Source organism: Penicillium verrucosum (genome assembly GCF_028828655.1).
Source record: "Penicillium verrucosum strain IBT 35672 chromosome Unknown utg000004l_segment0_segment0, whole genome shotgun sequence".
NCBI lineage: Eukaryota > Fungi > Ascomycota > Eurotiomycetes > Eurotiales > Aspergillaceae > Penicillium > Penicillium verrucosum.
This window is the reverse complement of record NW_026643213.1, coordinates 3,522,168-3,541,193: the sequence shown is the minus strand read 5'-3', so window position 1 is coordinate 3,541,193 and position 19,026 is coordinate 3,522,168. Positions and strand designations below refer to the sequence as shown.

At 48.5% G+C, this 19,026-nt stretch overlaps 5 protein-coding genes across 5 annotated transcripts; 3 read left to right on the top strand and 2 right to left on the bottom strand.

Moving 5' to 3' along the window:
* Positions 1-7: 7 nt before the first annotated feature.
* On the top strand, positions 8-1,403 carry N7516_010618 (uncharacterized protein; the record flags this gene model as incomplete). Its single annotated transcript, XM_057223336.1, has 3 exons — positions 8-317; positions 436-1,024; positions 1,091-1,403. The coding sequence occupies 3 exons, from the start codon at positions 8-10 to the stop codon at positions 1,401-1,403; spliced, it is 1,212 nt and encodes a 403-aa protein (XP_057070557.1).
* Positions 1,404-2,454: 1,051 nt separating this feature from the next.
* Positions 2,455-3,049, top strand: N7516_010617 (uncharacterized protein; the record flags this gene model as incomplete). The annotated part of the gene is made up of 3 exons (XM_057223335.1): positions 2,455-2,563; positions 2,647-2,813; positions 2,888-3,049. The coding sequence occupies 3 exons, from the start codon at positions 2,455-2,457 to the stop codon at positions 3,047-3,049; spliced, it is 438 nt and encodes a 145-aa protein (XP_057070556.1).
* Positions 3,050-3,660: 611 nt separating this feature from the next.
* On the top strand, positions 3,661-5,668 carry N7516_010616 (inorganic phosphate transporter; the record flags this gene model as incomplete). Its single annotated transcript, XM_057223334.1, has 6 exons — positions 3,661-3,836; positions 3,892-4,319; positions 4,373-5,048; positions 5,104-5,190; positions 5,246-5,400; positions 5,466-5,668. The coding sequence occupies 6 exons, from the start codon at positions 3,661-3,663 to the stop codon at positions 5,666-5,668; spliced, it is 1,725 nt and encodes a 574-aa protein (XP_057070555.1).
* A 251-nt stretch (positions 5,669-5,919) lies between these two features.
* Positions 5,920-7,131, bottom strand: N7516_010615 (FAD-dependent oxidoreductase; the record flags this gene model as incomplete). Its single annotated transcript, XM_057223333.1, has 1 exon — positions 5,920-7,131. One exon carries the CDS (start codon positions 7,129-7,131, stop codon positions 5,920-5,922), a length of 1,212 nt encoding a protein of 403 aa, XP_057070554.1.
* A 1,887-nt stretch (positions 7,132-9,018) lies between these two features.
* Positions 9,019-17,524, bottom strand: N7516_010614 (type I polyketide synthase; the record flags this gene model as incomplete). Its single annotated transcript, XM_057223332.1, has 7 exons — positions 9,019-9,062; positions 9,502-10,868; positions 10,933-11,348; positions 11,411-11,695; positions 11,756-16,607; positions 16,669-16,784; positions 16,931-17,524. 7 exons carry the CDS (start codon positions 17,522-17,524, stop codon positions 9,019-9,021), a joined length of 7,674 nt encoding a protein of 2,557 aa, XP_057070553.1.
* Positions 17,525-19,026: the final 1,502 nt, after the last annotated feature.

The window sequence follows — 19,026 nt, the reverse complement described above, 5'->3', positions numbered from 1 at the left end:
ACCGGAAATGCCATACGTCCCAAAGAATCAAGATTCTTGGTTAGGACAGGTGAAGACCGCAAATGTTGGCACCAAGACAATCCATTCGTTCGAGTCCCCAGCCTCCGGATCAAAAATCGGCTTGAAACAATTTCTTCTTCTCCGGGTTTTATGGGTGAAAAATCAAGCCACCAAACTATCACGCTCGTCCGAGCGTGAGAAATGGAATGTCACCGAGCAACATATCCATGTCGCTCGAGAACACCTAAAAGCAATGTCTAGTTGGGTGCAATACAAATCAACCATCTCTAAAAATCTGGCATGGCACCAGAATGAAGGTTTTTCATCTCTTGGCGCTTTCTCACTTGTTCGTCTATATCAGCTCAATTCAGACACCATCGATCCATCTCAGGATGTGTTTATCCCCAAGCTTGAATTTTCGCCAATGAAAACTAGAAGCCAGAATCAAGCCGGTCGTGCCCAGTCAAGGGATGTTAACCCTGTTACACCAACACGTTCAACAAAAAACGAGGGCACCCGAGGGTACCAGCACACGCAACGATACAAGCCTTGGCATAGGGGGCCTTTCCATTGATGATGATGACGAAAGCCTAGAAACTAGTGATGACGACGAAAGTCCAGAGACTGAGGACTACATTTCGCCCTTCTCTCCGCCCACTGGGGACCTGGGCCATGCTTTCAAAAGCATCAGTGACGAACAAATCGTTAACACGGCACTGCTTCTTTACCTTGAAGCACTGCTGATTAATTTTGTTGGCATCCAGGCAGATTGGACACCCGAACGCCACGCCTTAGTGGTGAAGAGATATAATGGGCAAAAGGTCTATGAGGCACGATTGGATGGCTTTCTTCGCTATCAGCGTGATCAAAATAACCCAATAATGGCCATCGTCGAGGTCAAGCCCTTCTCTCGTGACACAGACCCCGACGACTCCACCCGAAAGCAGGAGAGTGCCCAGATGGCTGCATGGATTTGCCAGCATCCCCCGACACCTGCTGAGCTTACTTCGGGTTCCAAATTTAGGTATGTTATTTCATTAGGAGAAAATAAAAGGTTGGAAAATTTGCTAAGAACAGATGCCCCCCACAGTCGCCTCCTCGTCTCCCAGGATCGTCACCACATTTATCTGACTTTCGCGGAGTTTGACGCTGGTTATGTGGACTATATTCGTGATACCCCCCCGAGTCCGAAGCTGCCCACTCGCCTAAGCAAGAGGCCGTCGACTCCACCAAGCCAGAGCTCATCGGCTAAACCCAGCTTTTTGAAAATGAACGAGTATGGGCCTTTCGAAACTAAAAATGAAAGCCATATGGACTCACTTGGGCAAATATTACTGGCTTTCTCCCTTCAAGCATGTGAGATCAGAGAGAAAGCGGACTCGAAAGCACAGACGCAGAAGTAGAGCGATGTATACAAAAATGTATTGTATTCATTGGAAAGAGAAAATGGAAGGGAAGCTAGCTGTCCAGCGGGACATAGGGATTTCTTTTCTTTTCTTTTGTTTTCTTTGTTCATCTTTTTGTTTTTGTTTTTTTGTGGTAGACTTAGTTGCTACACAGTTGATATATCTTCGTATTTAATTTTGTGTATGCTTCTTCTCCCCTTTCTTTAGGCGATTGCATGTTCCAAGAGCAGCGCAAAAACCATGTATACCACCTAGCCTCGTACCCTGGCGGGTAGACCGCAAAAGCGTACTCATCTTGCCGCATAGGAAGACAGTTAGCTGATTTCAAGCAACAGACGCCTTTACGCAATCAAAACAAAACAAAACAAGAAGATGTGTTGTTCTATGTTCTGTGACTCTGGTGGATTGGGAGTTACGTCCAGAATCCATTCTGATTCGCCATATAAATCCGACCCAGCTTTTCCTATAACATTCAACTAAAGACGAAAATAAAAACACTGACCTCTGAAAACACATGTCGCTAGAGCCAAACAAGAAAAGGAAGTATAGTGGTTCGAAATATGCCAATATATTCTGGTTCTAGTTATCTATTAAGCATCCTCCTTATGCCACTTACCACTATTAATCACATGCAATTGCATTATCAACCAAAAGAATTTGCGAATTGACCCGAGCATGGGCTCGCGTCCTTCGCCGGTTGTTGTCAGAGACTTTTACCTCTCCCTCTTCTTGGCTGACTCAAGTGAGCCCTGGTGCCTGCTAGGAGTGGGACAACCTTGTTGACAGGGGGAAGCACATTCTCGGAAGAATTAATACTGGAGTCTGTGCGTGCAGTCTCTAGCAAAGGTTATTAATAGTCAGATATTGAATAACCTTCTCTTTATTCCGGTCTCCACACGACGCACAGCATTCATACGTGCAGGCTAAAGCCCGAGTCATTTGCGTGGCCAATATATATACCCACCCGGCGAGCCCGATGGCCTGGAACTGTTGAAAAACCATCAAGCTATCAATAAGGCGAACTTAGCGCTGAAACCACATATTAACAATGGCGCACGTGCATGCGAATTTGCAGCCCACTCAAGCGGACGCGGGACAAATGAAATCGTCTTGTTCCCTATACAGAAAGCGACAGTTGGTCGAGATCCGACCGAAAGGTAGTTGACCCTCTGAGTGCGCGTGGAATATCAATACTATACTCAGGGGAGATAGATGGGCTAACAGAAGTTCACTGGAGCAGGCGGCTCGCTCCTCATCATGACAAATCCAAATTCAACGGAGACTCGGAGGAGGCAGCACGCTGACGCCCAGAAGTGTCAACGAGATAGGATGAAAGCAGCGCTTGGCCAAATAGAGCGGATAATGAGGATGGGAGGCACGGGTAATAAGGAAATGAGTGGTACCAAGGTATGGAGGCAACTGATACAGCCAATCCCCTAGCCTGGCAGATAAATGTGCTCACTCGAAACTTGCTTGGCCAGGCAGAACTGCTCGAGACAGCGGTGGACTATATCCAGCACCTCCAGAAACAAGTCGAGGAACTAAGAGAGCTGGGTCACGGTGGCCACGCGACACCAGACGTGGATGTCCAGAGGTGCGCCGGATGTCAGAATCAGAATCGGGGCTCAATGTCAATAATTTAATTAAACCAGCCAATAAGAAAGTTGAATGTAAGCACGATGTGGTGAACACCAGTTGCGAGGCTTGTGTAAGGTGCCTACATGGCGCACCAGCTAGAGCTCATATATCCTGCCAAGGGACAGGGCAGATTATGGCTATAGTAGCTGGAGTCCAATCGAGGCTTTCACGTTCCTGCCCCAAGAGGATGATACAGGTGTGTCAGTTGGGAGGAGGACATTCGCGAATAGGACCTCGTGTTTCTACAACATCTCGCGAAATTAGCCCAACATTTAGCGTGGGTATGGTCAGGTAGTCTGAAGCTTTCTACATGGGGCTTACACGTTGTGGTATGCGATCGTCGGATTCGTCGGCGGAGGCCCATCTTGGCGAGTGCACAGACGGCGGAGAGTTTCTTGGCGGCACGGTGGGCCTGGGCAGCTTGGCATGCTGGATGGTTGCACCACTGCATCTATAGCGAAATGGCTGTCATGTCCTGGCCCGTATTGGGGCTGGCACATATAAAGGCATAATCCTACTAATTTCCTCTTTATCCCGGCAGCCCTCCAGAATCCTTCTAGAACCTTTCCAGAAAGGACAAGCCAGCGCGCGTTGTTGCTTTCTGCCCACAGTCAACATGGTTCTTCAGCAGTATGATTATATCTTTGCTATTGGCACGATATTTGCATTCCTCGATGCCTGGAACATCGGCGCCAATGATTGCGCCAACTCCTGGTCGACGTCTGTTTCGTCGCGTTCGCTAAAGCACTGGCAGGCCATGATCCTCGGATCTATCCTGGAGTTTGCTGGAGCGTAAGTTTATAACCTGCTTTCCGTTTCCTGGCCTCGTACTCACCCGTGTTTGTAGTGTTGGTGTAGGAAGCAGTGTTGCCGATACTATCCGTACCAAGATCGTCACGATCGATGCGTTCGCCGACAACGCCCCCTCCCTCATGCTTGGAATGTGTTGCGCTGTGGTTGCCTCCTCTATATATCTTACCATCTGTACCAAGATTGGTCTTCCTGTTTCAACAACCCACTCCATTCTCGGTGGTGTTCTTGGAATGGGTATTGCACTTATCGGTTCTGATGATATTATCTGGTGGGGAGGTGATATTAACTCTGGTGTTGTGCAGGTGTTCCTTGCCTGGGTTATTGCACCTCTCTTATCTGGTGTTGCTGGTGCGATTATCTTTTTGATCACCAAGTATGGTATCCTACTACGGAAGGATCCCGCCCTCAAGGCGTTGTACACCATTCCATTCTACTTCTTCTTGACTACCGGCCTCCTTACCAGTATGTCCCCTCAAGACCCTGATCCTTTTGTATCAGCTACTAATAAGATACAGTGCTTATTGTCTGGAAGGGTGGTAGCAGCAGGATTGACCTTGAAGGGCCTGAGATAGCTGGAACTGTTATTGGTGTTGCCGTTGGGATGGCTCTTATCTCTGCCGTCTTCCTTTGCCCCTGGATCTACCGCAGGGTCATCAGGGGTGACTGGCAACTCAAGCCTTGGGATCTGATCTACGGCCCTCTTCTCCTCAGCCGTGGTGAAGTCCCTCCTCGTCCTGCCCATGTTGACACCGTCCGTAACTTCTATCGGGGCCACAAGACCCTAGAGGAACTGGAAGCCGAGCGCTCCACTGATGTCGAACAAAGCCACAGCAACAGCAACAGTGAACCTGACTCTCCTGATCTCAAGGCAGAGCATCAGGTCACTGCCAACTCGGATAGCGAGACAAAATCCGTGGATCCTGATGTCATTAACGTTTGTGGTCCTCGTCCCGAGGGAGCATGGTATAATCGTGCAGTCCTGTTCTGGATGCTGAAGAAGGGCTTGTTCCACGGTGTCGAGCAAGACATTGTTAGCGACCAGAAGGGCGAGAGTAGACTCGCCGGCGATCTCGAGAAGACCCATGCCCATGCTGAACACTATGATAACGAAGCGGAGTACATGTTTTCTTTCCTCCAGATTTTGACAGCCTGTACTGCTTCTTTCACCCATGGTGCGAACGATGTTGCAAAGTTAGCTTTTCCACTTCACCTACCTACCATCGACTCATGCACTAACTATTCCCAGTGCTGTCGGCCCCTACGCTACCATCTACGCTATTTGGAGAACCGGTGCCCTTGAAGGCGCTAAGACCGAGGTCCCAATCTGGATCCTGTAAGCTTCAGTCCTCCAATTTAAGGACGCTCCTGTGCTAACGCACATTCTCCAGTGTCTTCGGTGGTGTCTCTATCGCCATCGGAATTTGGACATACGGCTATCACATCATGCGCAACCTGGGTAACCGTCTTACCCTGCACTCTCCCTCTCGTGGGTTCGCTATGGAGCTGGGTGCCGCCATTGCTGTCATTATTGCCACCAGGCTGAGTATGTCTCCTTTTATCTAATCCCACATCATTACAAGACCACTCGCTAACATGTCACACTTGCAGAGCTCCCCGTCTCCACCACCCAGTGTATTACTGGTGCTACCGTCGGCGTTGGACTTTGCAACGGCACCTGGCGAACGATCAACTGGCGAATGGTGGCCTGGATCTATATGGGTTGGATCATCACGCTTCCCGGCGCCGGTATCATCGCCGGTTGTCTGACTGGAATCATCGTGAACGCGCCTCGCTGGGGTATGCCTAACTGATTGGATGGCTTCGTAAGCTTTCGTTGCTTGGCCACCTTCAATTCGGCGCTCCCTCCAGGCTAAGCCGGGGTTCTTGTGTTCGCCTCTGGCTTTTGCCGGTGTTAAACCATTAGTTAGAATATATAATAATTTAAAGCAGCACATCTCTAGTTGTGGGCTTAAAGCACTTTCAGTATATTTAATAAACTTTCTATAAGGAATAGCTGGTAATACAGAGAGGTGAGAGTAGTTCAATACTAGCTAAAGCGAGATCATAAGAGAATCTGCTCGCATTCCTCGGCTGGTTTGAGCCTGAAGCCTTTCATACCACCTTGCCAGCTCAATGCGATTGCCGTTCTGGCTGAATCACGTAGCTCTGATTCATACTCCCCGATGACATGTCGACCGAGGGTTTGCGAATTTACTGCAACCTCAAGCCTACGAGCCAGATCTGCAGCGTCACGCAAGGCAGTGTTAGCCCCCATCGCTCCAGTTGGGGGCATGGGATGAATCGCATCGCCGAGTAAAGTTACATGGGGTGAGGACTCCCAGGAGGCCAACTCTGGTGAGGCAGAAATCATCCACCGGGTTGACGTTTGAGCCTCGTCTTGCATCTCGAAAAGCACCTGCAAGTCAGGATGCCATGACTTGGTAATATGTCGAGCAAGTTCAGCTGACCTTTCTGGGCTTAATGGCCATAATGTGCCGTCTGACGACGTGATATTCGAATGATGAGTGATAAGCACCCAATACACGTATGGGTCGGGAAGCTGAGGTTTCGAGACTTTTTCTGCGTGTGGGAAACGGATGGCTTCAAATAGCAAGGAGGTCCGAGACTCATCGTCTGGGTTTGAAACAAGCGACATTCCATGATGGTACGCCTGGGGAAACCGAGCCAGAAATTCGGGGCTCAAAGGTGTCTTTCCAAAGACGATGCGCATACCAGTATCAATACCCATTAGATCTGGTAGGTACTGTTTGCGGACCCTAGATCGAACTCCATCTGCACCAATAATCAGAGCTCCAGTTTCCTTTGAACCATCTGCAAAGAATGCAATCGTGTTTCCGTCGTCCACGGTGTAATGGTCGAAGCTCTTTCCGAAAAACACATGCTCATCCAAACCCGTTAGCAGAACCTCACGGAACGTGTTCCGATCAACGGTCTGGGGCTCGAGAAAAGTAGCCGACCCAAGGGGCCTAGGAGGACCAGTGCCGCCTAGTGGTGTACCATTGGGTTTAAGTCTCACTCCCCCCATGATCGTCTCGGCGCAGGTGTTCTCGAACAGAGCATATAGCTCAGGCGACAGGGTATCCTGGAGGGCGTAGATACCTTCACTGCTCACCCTCAATCTGTACCCCTGAGTCCGAAAATCATGCCTTTCGTCCTGTTCAAAGAGTTTGAATGGCATGTTCCGTTTTTTCAGTCCCTGGGCCAAGCAAAGGCCGCCGAGCCCAGCACCGATAATCAAGATAAGATGAGACATGGGAGTTGTGCAATAAGAGATGGAGAAGCTAATATCAGAAACAAGGGCGGTTAATATATGTCTTTGGGAGAACCAAACTGTACAGGCTTTTTGTTTGGGACATCACCAAATTTATATATTATCGTATCGACATGTATGATCTCAGCCCCCAATCTGACAGCCGGACATCGGGACTCAAAAGGCCCGACAAGTCGGCCATCTCGGGGCTTTTTCACCGCAGTATGTTGTAGATATCATTTGATAAATATCCGGAATTAAATCCTATGGTAAGATCTAACGGATTATCTGTATATAAGTCGGGATCTTCTCTCACAAAGCCGCTAAATTAGAGTTCGATGACGGACTACGAAGCGGGAAGGCGCCAGCTGCCAAAACCCTATTTCTGGTAAATGTTGATGCCTTGATGCCTTGCTTTGGCCTGGTTATTGACCGCTGCTTACACCGCCCTATACAATGTACTGTAAATCATTCGACGACGCTGAATTAAGCCTTGTTTTAGACCGCCTTCAGGCCTGTAACCAACTCGGCATGGAATAACTAGGCGCCGTTAACCCAAAAAAAATGAGGCTTTTGATCCCCATACAAACGGCGACATCTCCATGCTTTTGGATGGTTTGTAAGTCCCAAAAATGAAGTTTTTCATCCCACACAAATGCAGATATCTCTACTTTATCGGACGGTTTGTAAGTGTCAAAATGAAGCCCTTTGTATGCAGATGAAAAGCTTCATTTTTTAACACTTACAAACCGCCAAAAAAAACAGAGATATCTGAATTTGTATGAGATAAAAAACTTCATTTTTTGACTCTTGCAAACCACCTAAGAAAGTCGAGATATCTGAATTTGTATGGGATGAAAAGCTTCATATTTGAGAGTTGTCATCGCCAGCAAAATCAGGCTACTTTGATTATTAAGGAAGTGTCATGGTAATTCAGGTATTTTAATTCTTCTGCCGGTATTAATTCAGGCCGCCAGGCCAAAGCAAGGCATCGAGGCATGAACATTTACCGGAAATAGGGTTTTGGCAGCTGGCGCCTATACCGCTTCGTAGACGGACATAACCTTGTGAGGGAATAAATACGGCGTATTTTCCACTAGACCATAACAAAAACCTCGGTTCCTGTTTAGGGCCTAGGGAGGCCATATCCCAGTCTGACACCTTGGAAAGAATAGATGGCGTATTAAGATCTCTCAAATAACCAATAATGCCATAGATACAAACCTGGTATGATATTTCCAGTTAGAAGTTATATACAGATGCCAAGATGTCGAGCGTTTCAGGGGAAACAGTATGATCCAATGATATTATTCAGCTGAAAGGCTCGATTTTGACCCTAATTCTCACCCCATCTATACTGCCTCACCTTCTCATCATCACCAACCACCTACAGTCCCTATTAATCTTTCACTATGTGATCCTCCTCTACAAATAGCATAATACATACGACCATAGGGTGTGGAAAATAGGGCTTCCCGTCCGCTCAGCCGTACTCAAGCCACACGCCGGTGAGTTAGTAGTTGGGTGGGTGACCACCAGCGAATCCTCACTGTTGTATGTTTTTGCTTTTGTATGTTTTTGTTATATATTTTCCAGACCACCCTTTAAGTAAAGACCTGGCCCGGTCGCAATTATAATATGTCCCTCCTCCCTTACAGCACTAGAGCCAGATCATTATGAATGAATATCACAAAAATCACGTTTACCATCCTTATTATCTTATAGTGAATCTCTATGAAATTTTCTGTAAAGGCGAAAAAAATGGTTCAATTTCTAATACCGCCATAACGAAACTAATCCATGCTGACCAACTTGACTACTAAGCTACCTACTAAGCTACCTCCTAAGCTACCTCCTAATCTAGCTCCTAGCTCCTAATCTAGCTACTAGCTAGCTTAGCAGCTGCCTATATAGCCAATACTCTCTCTCTAGGACTAATATCTTAGTCAAGTATTATAATTCCTCCCCTACCCCCCACCCCCTTAGGGGTGGGGGGTGGGAGGAGGTTAAATTCCCCTACTATACTACTGCAGGTGGTACATAACTGTTGAGCAATCTATGGTAGATTACTACTGAGAGTGGGAAAAAGCAGGAGAAAGATTCTTAATTGCTAAAACTAATCATGCAGGGGTTTATATACCCTGCAAACATTGCTCAATTGTAGCAAACAACAAATAGCAAATAGCAAACAATATCAAAAGGCTCAGTCTGCAGCAAACAACATGCATGCATGCATGGGAGATTGTAACTGATTATAGTGTAGTCCTTGACTCTATCCATTTCACAGATAAAACAGTCTCTACTCCCCCAATCCAAGCGTCTTTGCAATTCCTTCCGCTGCATGCTTTCCAAGTGCATCCAAATTTCCCATACCCAACAACTCCAGCACTGTAATGTCAAATCCGAAAGCCTGGCGCCACCAACTACGCATCTCGACACTGCTCAGCGAGTCCATGCCTAGCTGTGAGAGCGGAACAGCCGTGTCTAGATCCTCATCGGAGCGGAGAAGGATAGTAAATAGCTTGAGGCCAATCTGGCGTGCGAGGAACGAAGTAGTCTCTTTGGTACGGAGGAGCGCGAGCGCACCACCTTCTTCGACGGTGCTAGCGTGAACACGCTTCAAGAATGCATCGAGGCCGTTGGTGCTTTTACAGTCGGCATTTTGAGAAGCAGAGGAGTCCGAGGTGTTGTGGTAAAGTGCCATCCTCCTATCCTGTCGGTGAAAGGCGCGGTTATCGGGGTTGTTAAGCGGCATGGTTGTTCCAAGACCAGTGATGAACGTGTGTCTGTCAAAGAATTTGGCACTGCTTATAGCAGTGCAACCATTGCTGGTGACGTCTGGCTGATCTGCCTCACTGATCGGCGAGAATGTCGATAGTGCTGCCGTGATATACTCCAGCAATTCCAGCTCCTTAATTCCCAGGGCGCACGCCTGTGCCATTCTCTGCATCAGACTGTCATCCAGAGAGGCGGCGCCAACGTCCATGACAGCTCCAATGTTGATTGCAGCCGCAGCCAGGCCAAGATTGGTCCTGTACTGTACGAAAGCATCGAGGAATGTGTTCGCACCAGCATAATTGGCCTGGCCTGGTGTGCCAAGGGTTCCAGACAGCGATGAAAAGAGCAAGAAGAAGTCGAGGGTGATGCCAGCCGCGATAGTGGCCTCATGCAGGAGCCATGTGCCGCGCACCTTGGGCGCAGAAGCTGCGTGCCAGTCGTCGATAGTCATTTGCATGAATCCAACATCTCTGAGCACCATAGTGCACTGCAAGATACCTCTCAAGGAGGGACCGGCTTGTTGCACCGTATACGCCACATCGTCAGAATTGGTAACGCTGCCTTTGATGAGAACAACTTCACAACCCATGCTCTCCATTTCACGCACAAATTCGGCGTGGTCGGGACTTTGTCCCGAGCTTCTGGAAAGGAAAAGCAAGCGGCGGGCACCATTCTCGACCAGTAGACGTGATACTGAGCGTCCTAGACCACCAAGTCCACCCACAAGCAAGTAGGATGCTGAGTTGTCTAGATTCAGCTTTTTGGCTGTCTTTACACGATTCGACTTGCTGACCATAACGCAGCCATCTTTGTCTCGAATGGAGATGACAAGCTTGCCGATGTGCTGGCCCTGTTGCATATTTCGGAACGCGCTCTGGATTTCTGACGCATCAAAGGTTTTGATGGGCCTGATGGGGCTGATATCGCCCTTCTCGTAGAACTCCACGATGGAACGAAGCAATCTATAGTAAGAAATGTCAGCTCCCTATCATAAAACACGACTCGGAATAGGGATTTGCCACTCACTCTTTGCAAGAATCCTGTCTCTTTTCTCTGAGCTGGTCGAGATCTAGACAAGCATAGGTTCTGTTCGCCAAGAAGACATCCATGTCGAGGCGACCAAAGCCCAGAAGATCCCGCTTTCCGATCTCAACCATAGTACCGAACTCGGCGACACAGTGCCAGGTCGCATGCAAAAGCTCACCCGACAGGGAATTCAGGACCAAGTCCACGCCCTTGCTATGGGTCTCACGCATCAAGCCATCCACGAAGCTGATATCCCGAGAGTTGAAAATCCGATTCTTAGGGAAGCCTAGCTCATTGGTTAGGTGTGCAACCTTATCCTCGCTGCCGACAGTCATGTATATTTCGGCCCCGGCCATCCTCGCGAGCTGGATGGCAGCAAGACCAACACCACCGCAAGCGCTGTGGATAAGTATCGACTACAAGAAAGACCAAGTTAGATAGTGACGTGGATTGGCTCGATTGTGTGGAATGGACTTACCTGTCCCTTTTGCAAGTGTCCCAGATTGAACAATGCGTAAATCGCTGTCGCAAAAACAGCGGGCATCGTTGCTGCGTCCTCAAATGTCAAGATATCAGGAATCTTTTGACAGTGTCTCTCATCGACTGTAATGTTCGTCGCAAAAGAACCGTTACCAAGAAGCATCACTCGATCACCGATTTGGAAGTTTTTGACATTCGGACCAACACAGCAGACAACACCACTGGCTTCCAGGCCTAGACCCTCTTCAGGGAAGGGGACTACACCTAGAGCACATAAGACATCCTGTTCAATTGATCAGCGGGAATCCTTCCGTTGCTATCAAGCCTGTGCAAAAGTACTTACTCTGAAATTCAGACTAGAAGCATGGATGTGCACCTCCACATGGTTGTCTCTCAGCTTTTTCGGTCCGGAAGTTTGCCATGTCAAAGACGTCAGACGACCTGGGTTCGCCATGTGAAGCGCCACCTGATCCTGGTCGTTCTCTGAGTCTCTTGAGCCTGACGCGGTTTCCTCTTCGAGTAAGAATGGGTATAGACGGCTGACGTATACCTCACCTTCGGAAATGGCATACTCAAAATCAGGCTTGAGAATCTCGTCCGGGTTGCGTGTCTGATAGCGCTCAAACACTTCAACAATTCGGTCCAACGAGGATTGCATGTCATCCACTTCCAAAGTACCGACATTCAGGAGCATCTCGCTGCGGATTGTGCGTGCAGCACCAATACTTTGGGCGTACCTTGGGTTTTGGCATCGAATATGACAAGGTCGCATAACCCATAGCAGGCGAGACCTGCCAAGCGTTCCGACAAGACTCTGGAAAGCGCTGTACCGCGTCTCATCGATATCTTCAAAGAAGGGGCGATCATAGTCAAGCAGACAAAGCACGTCTTGATTATCTGGCAGCCTTTCGCCAAGCTGAACAGTGTGCACGGTGTAGCCATTGTCTTGGAGTTGTTGAGAAACAGAGTTTACAAGACTAGGCGTGCTGTTGTCGTCACACAACAGTGAGACTGCCTTGAGGTTGTGGCCGTTTATCGCTGGTGTGCCGTCTGCTTTGGCTTTTGCTACGATGAGGGCACTAAGCTGATGAGGCTCCTCGCCGTCGAGAACAATGGCAGGTTGCTCAAAGCCCGCTGCTGTAAGTTCTGAGTTCCAACGGACCGGGGTGACATATGGCTCGTCAGACCGTCCATCCGACTCGCCGGACCACCAGCTGGGCAGAGTACCCAAGATAAAATTGGGCCATTTCGAAGTTGAGAAGAGGTCAACGAGGAGCAGTCTACCGTCAGAGCCTAGTAATTTGCGTACATTCCTGAGACTTTCGCCAAGGTTTTTTGTGACGTATAGCACATTGGTGGCAATGACGAGATCGTACTTCACGTCGCTGCTGAAATCCTGCTCAATAGGGTCTTTGCTAATGTCCATTGTGCGGAATTCCATGTTGTTATTGCCCTTGAGTAGCTTCTTGGCGGAGACAAAAAATCCGGAGGAGATATCGGTAAAAGTGTAGTGGCCATATGAGGCAAACCCCATGGCCCTAGGCAGAGTCAAATCCTTCAGTATCTGCACAGTGGAGGCGCCGGTTCCAGCACCAATCTCAAGGATATTGAGATTGGGTTTGGTATGGGCCAAATGTTTGATGAATTCTGATCTATCGCATGTGTCCATTGAGCCGTACATCTCATGGAGTGTATTGTCGGCCAGGAGGATGTCCAGGGCCTCGGTTTGACCAGAAAGCAAGCCAGATATGTTCGTGGCAACCTTCTGCATAGCAATAGCACAAGCTGCCACGGGTGTGTCAGACATGTTCTGAGTGAGGCTGCGGATCTTCGCCATGATGCTTTCGTCGTCGGAAGCCGCGATTGCTGGATCTATGCTCTCGCCCAAGCTTTGTACTTGGGTGCTGATCCAAGCCTGGTATTTTTCCATGTGGGACACTGAAGTTGGAACGTCATTTATGAGACGATGCGTATACACGAGACACAGTTGAGCCAGCTCGTCCAAAAGTGGAGTGTACACGTCACGGGGAAGCGATGGTTGAATGAGAAGCTTATCATCCAGGAAGTCGAGGTGCGGGCCCCATGTGAGGCGTGCCGGGTACTGAGAAATATCTTTATCCGCTGCTTCAGCCTCCTGGAGTGGCGACATTCTCAGTCCCTCCACGTGGAAAATGATTTTTCCATTTTGAATGACCTGTTGAGCTTGGCCGACGAGACCACCGCCATGGTTGAGCAGTGTTGCTGACGTTAATATCTTCATATCGCCGCTTGGTTCACATTGATGCATCGTCAAGCTCGCAATCTTAGTTGGCACCCTCCGGTATAGCGTGGTATTGGGATGACCCTTAAGTGCTGCAAAGAGAGCCGATTGAAAGACTGCATCTACAGCTGTTGGGTGCAGGTGATAGTTCTCTTCGTCCCCGATTGTCACGTTAGACAGGTCAGCGGTTGATGAGTCCTGCTCCATACCACATCTAGGGTTCTCAAGGCGCCTAAAGCGAGGGCCAAACTGTAAGCCAGCTGTATCCATGAAATTATAGTACCTCGCTGACTCCAGCTTTCTAGGCAACGGGGCGTTGTCAGCCTTTGCCGTTTGAGTATTGCCAGCTTCAGACATAACCTGACCAGTACAGTGCGACACCCAAGAATGCCCATTGAATGAAGCAATGGTGAAGTCCCACCACTGGCTTTGGAGTGAGTCGGTGAGTCGATGAGGACGGAATGTTGTGACCAACTCGGTGCTACCCGTGTCGGCCAAAAGAAGAGCCGTACTAATCACAATACGGCGCATAGTGAGCCCAGTGTGCGGGCGACTCAGCTGTCTCATCGCTTCACCGACCATGGCAAGGTAGCCTGCACAGGGGAAAACCATGCTGTTTTCAATCCTGTGGTCGCGAAGCCAGCTGCAGTCCTTGTCTACAAGAAGTAGATTCCGCCAGCTAGGTTCGAGAGAGGTGCTCTCAAGCTGGCGCACACCCAAGAGAGGATGACTTGGGAACTCGCGATTTCGCCATTCGCGCGATATTCTTGATTCTTGCCAGTACTCAGTCTCGTAGTTCCAGGGATACGGGGGTAAGTCTGAAAGACAGTGTCCACCAGTTACGATTGTGCTAAAGTCGATTGGAACATTGAGCTCGAATAACTTGCCAACGGCCGAGAGGAAGGTCTTAGTGCAGTCCTCACCACGCGACATCGTCGACACGTATGGGGCCGAGCTCGACACCTCAGCCGAGATCTGTCGAAGAGGGCCAGAAAGAGCTGAATGGGGCCCTAGTTCCAAGAAAACAGGGTTCTCGATGTGGGCGAGGACCTGTAGGACTGCTGTTCTAAAGAGCACCCGGGACTCAAGGTTCTTCTGCCAGTATGGCCCATCAAGCGGAATTGTCTCTATCTTTCCAGTTACACTTGAAAAGAATGGCCTGACCGGTTTCCTACCGATGAAGTTGCGCTGCAGTACAGCAGAGTACTCCTCTCCAATTTCGCTCATGTGGTGGGAGTGATAGGCCCTGTCAACCTTAAGGAGCCTTGTTAAGGCTTCAGGGTGCGTCTTTTTGATACGCAAAATTGTGTCATTGATCTCAGGAGCATCACCAGACAAAGTGATGCTCTTGTTCGAGTTCTCACATGCGACGGTGACATTGGGAGATAGGAGGTCTCGCACCTCATCCAAGCCTAGTCCTATCGCAGCCATAGCCCCGGGTTTTGTTTGTTTCTTGACAGCAAGACCGCGCTGCCAGGCCACAATGATGGCTTCCTTTTCAGTCAGAGCCCCAGCAGCATATGCGCCCGCGATCTCACCGCTGCTGTGTCCCACAGCCGCTTGTGGTTCAACACCGGCTGCCAAGAACATGTTGACTAGGCCAATCTGGATGGCGGTACAAAGTGGCTGTGAAAGCTCTGCTGTCTGCATACCGGACGTCCGTGGTGGCTTCAAAAGCTCTTCTTCCAAGGTCCATCGTGGAAGAGAAGGTGCCTGCGCATCTCGGAGGTGTTTATCGAGGGAGCGAATGGTACTTTGAAAACAGAGATCAGAGCGCAGAAGCAGCTCCCGACCCATACGAGGCCACTGAGCACCTTGCCCGGTGAAAACCATGACAAGATTTGGCCGCGAGCCTGCTACTCTCTTGCTTGGAGATACAACGCCAGCCCCGTCACTCTGGGCAACCATGAAAGCGCGATGTGGAAGGTGCTCTCTTTTGTTTGCCAGAGTGTATGCTAGGTTTTGGAGGTATTCAGATGAAAGCGGTCCTAGGCATTTGCTGCCAACCAAATCGTGGAAAGTCTGCTTCATCGTTTTCAAAGATGACCCTGAGCTGGCTGAGAATACCAACAACTGCGAGCTGGGACTGGACTGCTTTTTTGCGGCAGTGTCAGGAGCTGGAGTAGTATAGCCATTGCTGGTAAAGTTGGAGGATCTAACACTGCGCGCTGAATCGAGAATGACATGCGCATTAGATCCTCCGATACCGAAGGAGTTCACACTAACTCTCTCGTGGCGAGATTCTGGCCAGGGGATGGGATTGAGAGGAACGATCAACTTTCTTTCCTTGAAGGGAATCTTTGGGTTCGGGCTAGAGAGTTTAATGTTTGGTAGAATGGTACGGTTTTCCAGACTGAGTACGGCTTTGATCAATGATGTGAGGCCCGATGCACCTTCAGAGTGGCCTAAGTTTGGTTTGACCGAGCCAATAAAGACACCCGCGTCACCAAATACGCGAGCAACGGCGTTGGTCTCTATAGGATCTCCAACAGCAGTTCCAGTGCCGTGACATTCCACAAAAGCAGTCTGAGAAAAGTCGCTGATCCCCGCGAGCTGGTATGTCTTTCTGATCATGGCTTCTTGGGAGTCAGTACTGGGATAGGTAATTCCCTGAGTTTTTCCATCGTGATTAGCCATAGTGCTCTTGATCACGGCACGAATGGGGTTTCCGTCGCGCAAGGCCGCGTCTAGCGGTTTAATATACACAGCTGAGATGCCCTCGCCTCTCGCGTATCCATCTGCGTCGCTGGAAAAGGTTTTGCACGAGCCTTCAGGAGAGAGGACGCCTTTCTCTGACATGAAAGCTGTCATGGCAGGAGCTAGGATCAAGTTGATACCTCCTACTATAGCAGCCTCGCAGTCGCCATGTTGGATTGCAAGACAAGCCTCATGTAGACTGGTGAGAGCAGATGAACACGCAGTGCGGACCGTCATACTATTTCAGTGTTAGAATTTGAGCAGAAACATGTAGGAAAGGAGCATACATATATAATTACCTCGGTCCATGTATGTCCATCTCATATGAAACCCGGTTGGTCAACATGAAATCGCTGTAACCGTCGACTCTGTAAGGACCAGACTGAAGAGGATCTTTGGTTTGCATTTCCAACCACTAAAGTTTCAGTCAGTGATATCCCGTCAAAAGCTGTATGCAGGTCAAGATCTTCTAGCGGCAAGCAACGGGGTCGACTACTACTAGTATAACAGAACAAAGACTGATACATGGAAGGGCAAACAGTGATCAAGAACACAACTTACATCTTCACCGTAAGATCCAATGTAACACCCAATATTTCTTCCTCTAAAATTTACCTCGCCAGCATCGTCGAAACACTCTCTGACCACCTCGAGCATGCGGCGCAGCTGAGGGTCAGCACCTTCGAGCTCAGCACGGCTAAGAGTGAATCGAGAAGTATCAAAAGCACCCAAGCTAACATCATCATTGAGGAAGTATCCATACTTAGTAGTAACCGAGCCAGGCCGTCCAGACGTGGAGTGGTATGACGAAATGTTGTAGCGAGACTCTGGCACCACACTCCTGGCATCACCCTTGGCCAATAGAAAATCCCATAACTGCTGAGGAGTTTCTAAGCCGCCAGGAAGCCGAAGTGCCATACCACAAATGGCAATGGGAATCTGTGCTCTGGTTCCAGTGGTGCCAGCGGCGTGCACGGAAGTCGACGTGTCACCGTTGACATTGGCCTGCATAGGTGCGAGGCCATTGGTGCCATTCAGGCCATTGACATGGGGAACGGTCCCGTTGACGTGAATTTTTGCAACGCCAATAACGCCATTCACAGGAAGGCCGTGGCTTAGGTGGTTGTCTGCGGGTTTAAGGACTTCCACGGTCATTTTGCTGTCGTTGATCAAATATTGTTGATATTGAGGGGGCGGGATGGAGAAAATGGAATCTCAATTGACGTCTAAGCAACTAAAGGGGGTTCCACCTCTTATTAGAGCTAGAAAACATGTACTCGCATTGGCACTACCATTGAACTTGACCTCGGGAGAACTAGGGCAGCTAGTTGAACCCACGTAATGATACTGTACTGTTGGACAATCATCCCATGCATGCATGTTTGCCATTTGCATGTTTGTTATTTGCTACAGATTGAGCATTTTGTTTGCTATTTGCTAGTTTGTTTGCTACAGATTGAGCATAGATTAGATGGTTTAACAGGTATACAAACCCCTGCATTTCTAGTTTAATCAATTAATGATTATTCCTCTGCTTTTCCCCCACTGTAGTACTATCCACTATAACAATTAGGATGAAGCTGACAGTATCGGCAAAACTTGAAGGATTGCTCTATAGTCAATGCAACCTTCTCCGGCAAGATCCTCATGATGCCATGAGTCAAGTCTAGTCATACTGGCTTGAACAGTTAGTATCTCTTAGTCTAGTGGATATTTCTTATGGGCCAATTTCGCATGAGATGCCGTCAAGTTTCAGGTCTTACTAGTAGTTCCAAGGTTCAAACAGTTATCCTATCTTCCAATGTGTAGAGAATCACACATGTGCGTAAGTCTCATTCGGCCACTTGAAGGCGTCCAGGCTTACGGCTATCACAATATTTCCAGGGTTCTAGGGTACACTTTCCCACAACATTGAATGTTCTCAACCTTTCATGGTTTACAAAACATGGACGTTCTATCTAGTACTGGTAACTAGGTGGAGAGTATATCCAGTGTAGCAAAACGGGAAGGTATAGTCCAATTGATTAATCAAACCTCCAGCATTCACATGTGGTTACCCCTCTTCCGAATCGCAGACGCAGAGCATGGTTTATACTACTAGTATCGTAAATACGAGGGGTTGGATTGAGGGCTTGGCCTCCAGTACCCAGTCTTATAGTGCTCTCGGGGATTTGGTGCCTGAATGCCTTATTTTAGAACGGCAGAAAATTAAAGATACCTGAATTGCAATTACATATGCCTTAATAATAAAAGTAGGCTGCCCAGGTGATTCTGCTGGCGTTCATCTAGAATACTGCCAGGAAATATAAAAAACCAATGAGAGAGTTAGGCGGCCAGGGTTCAAAACCCCCTTTATGGATGATTTCATGCTTGAATGCCTGACTTTAGAACAGCAGAAAAATTAAAATACCTGAATTTCTATTACAGATGCCTTGGTAATAATACAGTGACTCCGCAAAAGTGTTAACACCTTTCTGCTACCGCCTTCTCAATTAATCATACCTTTCAGCTCCATTTAAATACGTGGACAAAGCCCCTGATCTGGCAAATCTTCTTTATTGTTGACACTTGCAAACCTCCTAAAAATATCCAAGTCAATTGTCATATCTAACATGCTGCTAAACCCTATTTGATTTTGTGCATGCGTCGTTTTTTGC